The sequence below is a fragment of the Limulus polyphemus genome, unplaced genomic scaffold (genome assembly GCF_000517525.1).
Source record: "Limulus polyphemus unplaced genomic scaffold, Limulus_polyphemus-2.1.2 Scaffold3122, whole genome shotgun sequence".
Classification (NCBI taxonomy): domain Eukaryota; kingdom Metazoa; phylum Arthropoda; class Merostomata; order Xiphosura; family Limulidae; genus Limulus; species Limulus polyphemus.
The window spans coordinates 124,683-131,096 of NW_013668732.1; the positions used below are offsets into that span (position 1 = coordinate 124,683).

At 33.7% G+C, this 6,414-nt stretch overlaps 1 protein-coding gene across 1 annotated transcript in view; it reads left to right on the forward strand.

The window, feature by feature from the left end:
* LOC106468703 (myosin-51-like) overlaps nt 1–6,414 on the forward strand; it is a 99,503-nt gene that overhangs the window by 81,580 nt on the left and 11,509 nt on the right. Inside the window, exons 19-20 of the mRNA XM_022397064.1 lie at nt 2,873–3,005; nt 4,588–4,687. Of these exons, the coding sequence (XP_022252772.1) occupies nt 2,873–3,005; nt 4,588–4,687 (233 nt within the window). The remainder of the gene's footprint in view (nt 1–2,872; nt 3,006–4,587; nt 4,688–6,414) is intronic.

The following is a 6,414-nucleotide window of genomic DNA, read 5'->3' on the forward strand; positions in this document are numbered from 1 at the left end:
AGAAGTTCGTTGTTATAGCGTTTGTTATAGCGCGACTGTTGAAATTAAGTGTATCGCAAATTTATATTCAGAAACCAGTTTTATTTAAGAAAGGACTTGTGTCGCTAAAGTTTCGTCGGAACGAATTTACGGAAAATTAACTAACGAACAGAGACGTAACAATATGTTTGTTGGATGAAGTTTTCACTTTTTTTGGCCACATCAGGCATGATGAGTTGATCATAGTTTGAGATGTAGTGATGTAGCTAATTGATTGTTCAGCTTAGGTTGTAGATTACAATTTATGAGTGCTTCCTTTTTTATTAGTGTCCATTCATCTTTCGCTGAGTCTATTATTCTTAAGTGTTCCCTGTTCGGTTTTTCATAACAGTGTTTTCTTAGGTGGTTGTAAGCTCCAGAGTTATTGAAAGGGCTGTTATGAGCATGTTCCTTGATTTTGTTAGCTAAGGTCGAGTCGTTGACCCAATACAGACTTGCCTACAGCAGGGACACAAATATTTGCATGCTACCAGTGATTTTTTTAATTTTGTCTTTTAACAGGAAGATATTGCGTATCTGTTCGTTCAGTTAGAAGATTACTCTTAGGCTGACTTGAGGATAAGTTTACTGCAGAATGCTTTTGATTTTATATTTTAGTTTGATGCCGTGGGAACCAGTGAAGGGTAACACCAAGGTGATGGGACGTTTAGGAATGTTGCGGTCAGGAATTTTGGGGTTGTAAACCTTATTGATATATTCAAAAATACTTTTGTTGATTAGTACCATAGGGAAGGCATTTTTAATCAAATATTGATAAGTTCGTTATGCAAATAACTATAAGCACTGGTCAGTTTATATGTTCAATGAACTAAAGTATTTATTAACTTAGTTTTGTAACAGTCAGGTATAAATGTGCTGAAATGACAGTACAGGTCAGAAAATGTTGGTTTGTGGTAGTACTTAGTTTCGAGCCTGTTGTTCCAGTTGATGACTTCTATATCTAAAAAGGCAACTTAGATTCTTTTTGCTCTTCAGCTGTGAACTCGATATTCCCGTGCTTTGAATTTAAATGATATTGAAATTTTTTGACATAGTTTGGCTTTCTGAATACAATAAAAGTGTCATCAACGTATTTCCTATAAACTAAAGGCTTAAATCGTGATGGGCATGACTGTAACCAATTGGTTTCATGATGAGACAAGAACAAATTAGGTAGTGTAGGAGCAAGTGGTGAGCCTATGACTACAATGTCAATTTGATCATATGTCTTATTATTGAAAACAATATGAGATTTTTTGGTCATAATTTCAAGTAGTTTCATAAATTGATTTATATTTAAGCCATTGACTTTAGTGTTAGCAGAAAATAAACACTACTTAATTTGATTACTTCATCAAGCAGAATGTTAGTGTATAATGACTTAATATCAAAACTTGTGATCAAATTCCATGGATTTGATGAAATTAGAAAAATCAAAGGAGTCTTTAATGGTAAAGTTATTCTTTGTTAACGGAAGTAACAATTTGCTTGAAAAACAGCTAGTTTATAACTGTGTGTTCATATGTTAGATACAATGGGTCTGATCGGTACATCTTTATGTAGTTTATACAGACCATACAGAATGCCACTGTGTGATCCACCAGGTCTAATCTGGTTGTATACTTGATCAGAAATGGCATTCTCTTTTTTTAGTTTTGATAGGAGTCTTTGAAGTTTATTTTCTCTCTGTTGGGTGGGATATTTATCTAAAACTTGCTGGAGTCATTTTAGATGTCACAGACTTTATTAATGTAGTCTTGTGTGTTGAGAATGACAACACCATTTCCTCCGTCCGGATTTAAGAGCACTACATTATTTAAACATTTTAGATTATTCAAGGCAGCTGTTTCATCGTGGATAGGGTACTGTTACGTCTCTGGTCGTTAGTTAACTTCCCGTATAATTTCTTTCCGATGAAACTTTAGCGACACAAGTCTTTTCTTAAATAAAACTAGTTTATTCTTTCTCAGTACAACTTTGAAATTCACTTAATTTCAACGGTCACACTATAAGTTAAACAAACGCTATAATTCACAACGAACGTCACACGCGCTCGACCCAACAATACGTCTCTCTCTGTCCGCAGTTCAATTACATTCCATTATTGCCGTTAGTTCTTGCCAGTCTTATATATACAAGAATACCGCATATCTAGTAACCTCTCGAGAGTTCAGGAAGGGACGTGAACTAAATCAGTTTGTGATTTCATTATGCTACCAAGATCATTAAATCAGTTTTTGATTTCATAATGCTACCAAGATCACAAATCAGTTTTTGATTTCAGATTGCGTCCATGATCACTAAATCAGTTTTTGATTTCAGATTGATTCCAAGATCACTAAATCAGTTTGTGATTTCATTATGCTAACAAGATCACGAAATCAGTTTGTTATTCCAAAATTCTACAAAGATCACTAAATTTGTTTGTGATTTCATAATGCTACCAAGATGACTAAATCAGTTTGTTATTCCAAAATTCTACAAAGATCACTAAATTTGTTTGTGATTTCATAATGCTACCAAGATGACTAAATCAGTTTGTGATTTCAGAATACTACAAAGATCACTAAATCATTTTTTGATTTCATTATGCTACAAAGATCAGTAAATCAGTTTGTGATTTCAGATTGCTACCAAGATTTCTAAATCAGTTTGTGATTTCAGAATGCTACCAACATCACTAAATCAGTTTGTGATATCAGATTGTTACCAACATCACTAAATCAGTTTTTGATATCAGATTATTACCAAGATCACTATATGAATTTGTGATTTCAGAATGCTACCAAGATCACGAAATTAGTTTGTGATTTCAGAATGCTACCAAGATCACGAAATTAGTTTGTGATTTCAGAATACTACCTCATCCTGTAACAACTGCACCAGTTGATCATGTGAGGCCACGACCTCAACCCATTGCTGGCATTCCTCTCCCAGACCTTGAGAGAGGTGGACAACAATCCTGCTCTCTCTCTGGTATTAACTTGGTGAGTTTAGAAATGTATTTAAACTTTATTTTCTTATCACATTAGAATCTGCTTCTTGCTACTCAGAATCAAAATATAATGTTAATTATATATGCCTATAATAGAAAATGATTTATCTTCTCGTGTATAATCTCTGTTTAAAACCCATAACAAGAAAATGGCCTTTCTTCTCATGTATTATCTCTGGTTCAAAACCCATAACAAGAAAATGGTCTTTCTTCTCGTGTATTATCTCTGTCTAAAACCTTTAACAAGAAAAAGGTTTTCTTCTCGTGTAGTATCTCTGTATAATAACCCATAACAAGAAAATGGTCTTTCTTCTCGTGTATTATCTCTGTTTAAAACCCATAACAAGAAAATGGTCTATCTTCTCGTGTATAATTTCTGTTTAAAACCCATAAGAAGAAAATGGTCTATCTTCTCATGTATATTATCTCTCTTTAAAACCCCTTTATTTGAAGATTTTATTGGGCTTTTGAGTAGATGGTTTATGAAAATTCAATTAAATTTTTAAGTTGATTCTGAACTGATTTTACCATGCACAGTCATCAGATTTAAAAAAGTAAAATATACCTGAAACATACTTGAATAAATAAAATTTTTTGTGATAGTATTGTGATTTTGGGGATGACATATAACATCATGTTACTTAAACTTTTCCAAGTTATAGCTATCTTCTAATAGTGTAAAACATCATGTTACTTAAACACTTCCAAGTTTTAGTTATGTTCTAACAGTGTTAAACATCATGTTATTTAAACACTTCCAAGTTATAACTATGTTCTAACAGTGTTAAATATCATGTTACTTAAACGTTTCCAAGTTATAACTATGTTCTAACAGTGTTAAACATCATGTTACTTAAACATTTCCAAGTTATAACTATGTTCTAACAGTGTTAAGTGCTGATTTTGTATCACATAACTTGTTGTATCTAGTTTTTTCTTCTACTTATTTAGTCCAATGAAAAGCTGTTCCTACATTAAAATTAATGACTATAATATTGTTGCGTATTTGCTTGTTTGTTAATTTCCGGTAGAAATTCTTTTCGAGGAACTTCAGTGATACAAGTCCTCTCTTGATTAAACAAATTTATTCTTTCTCGATACAAACTTCAGTACACAGTAATTTCACAATCAGGTCGTTTCTCGTCACTTTAAACTTAACAACTTTTATAATACATACTATAAACCACAGCGATTCACAATCTCGATAACTTCGCCCGAAACTTACCGTGACTACTGTTCGCTTTATCATACATTCATTTTCTCAGGCTTTCTCTGCCAGGCTTATATACTAAAAAGAGGGCGTCTCGAACTAACTAGGGCTTACTCGATAATTCATGATCATTCGAGAAATTCACCACGTGTTACCAGTGTCACGTGACTTCCGCTGTCGTAACAATACGATAATTCATGGAAAGCTGTTCCTACTTTTCAATTAATGACTATAATATGATAAGTTATGGAAAGCTGTTCCTACATTAAAATTAATGACTATAGTATGATAAATTATGGAAAGCTGTTCCACTTTATAATTAATGACTATAATATGATAAATTTTCACACATTTTCTCTGCTAGTCTCGAGCCCCACCCGTACCACCAAGTCGTCCTTATACTGTTGCAGGAAATACAAAACTTGGTTATCCTCAAACAAGAGTAATGAAGATGAACTTTCCTGGTGAGTGAACACAAAGTTTCTTTATAATAAGGGTATGAACATGAATTATTTACTCTAAGTGTCAACATATTTTATTTTGATTATTAAATACTGGTTCATAGAAACCAATATGTATTACAAACTTGATCAATAGCAAGGATATCAATTAACACTTTGGAATCTTAATTTTTACTTAGTTAAGTTTGTGATAGTCTTTTTATATGAAAATGCAATTGTTTCTTGTATAGTCTTTATGTACAAATATAGTATTGTTTCTTGGATAGTATACACTATTGGTCCTTGTACAGTCTTTATATACACAAATAGTATTGTTTTTTTGGATAGTGTATACTATTGGTCCCTGTATAGTCTTTATGTACACATATAGTATTGTTTCTTGGATAGTTTACACTATTGGTCCTTGTATGGTGTTTATATACACAAATAGTATTGCTTTTTGGATAGTATATACTATTGGTCCCTGTATAGTCTTTATGTAGACATATAGTATTGTTCCTTGGATAGTATATATTATTACGTATCTGCTTGTTTGTTAATTTCTGGTATAAAGTCTTTCCGAGGAACTCCAGTGATACCAGTCCCTTCTTGATAAAACCATTTTATTCCTTCTCGATACACTCTTTTAATACACAGTAATTCCACGGTCAGTACGTTTTTCGTCACTTTCGATTTAACGACTTTTATAATACATGCTGTAAATCACAGCAATTCACAATATCGATAATTTCGCTTGCTAAGAGTGCAAAACACACATATTTTATATTTCCCGAAAAACCGTAACTACTGTTCGCTTAACTATACATTCATCATCGTCCGCTGGTTTTTCTCGCCAGGCTTATATACTAACAAAGAGGCTTCGACAAAATTTGAGGAGTTCCCTGATAATTCGAGAAACTCAGTCACGTATGCGAGAGCAGCATCACGTGACTTCTGCTGTCGTAACACTGCCCTTTCCTTAGTATTGTTCATCCCGAACAATATCCACTTACATTAAACCAATAGATAATTAACAATAACTTAATTAAATGTACAGAATTTACAAACACAAAATTAGAATGCAAAAAAGTCTCTTAATTTTACGGGAAATTTCTTCTTTCGTATTGGTCTCCATCTCATTGGCTTCTCCTTTACGTGGGATTCATCTGCTCCATCAGGAAATATCCCATTATTGGTAGCAGTCACATCAGTGGTAGTAACTTCATTAACGGCTTCACCGTTTCCCTTCTCACAACCGGGTAGATTTTCTTCTTCAACAATGGCTTTTTCAGGTGACACGTCTTCAGTAGCGTCACTTCTTCTGTTGTTCATTTCATTCCAACTGAAATGTCCTAGACCATGATAATGCCAAAGCCTGTTGGCATGCACTGCCTTTGGCTTACCTCACTGACCACATTTTATTCGGAAAGTCACGTCTGTCATATGGGCCTTCCCATGGAGAAAAGAACTTAGGAGACTTCCCTTTGGTCTCCCAAGGATTATACAACTACACCATGTCTCATGGTACAAAACTGACTTCAGTAGACTTCTTATCATAACATAGTTTCATGGAATCAGCAGAAATTTTTGAGTTTGAATGCACTTGATGATGAATATCGTCCATCCTTTCAGATAGCACTTTCACGAACTGTGGCACATTTTCAGACAACTCTTCGTAACGTGGGCGTCCTGTTATCAGTTCCACTGGCAACCGAACTTTCCGACCAAACATCAGCTTTGCTGGAGTGTAT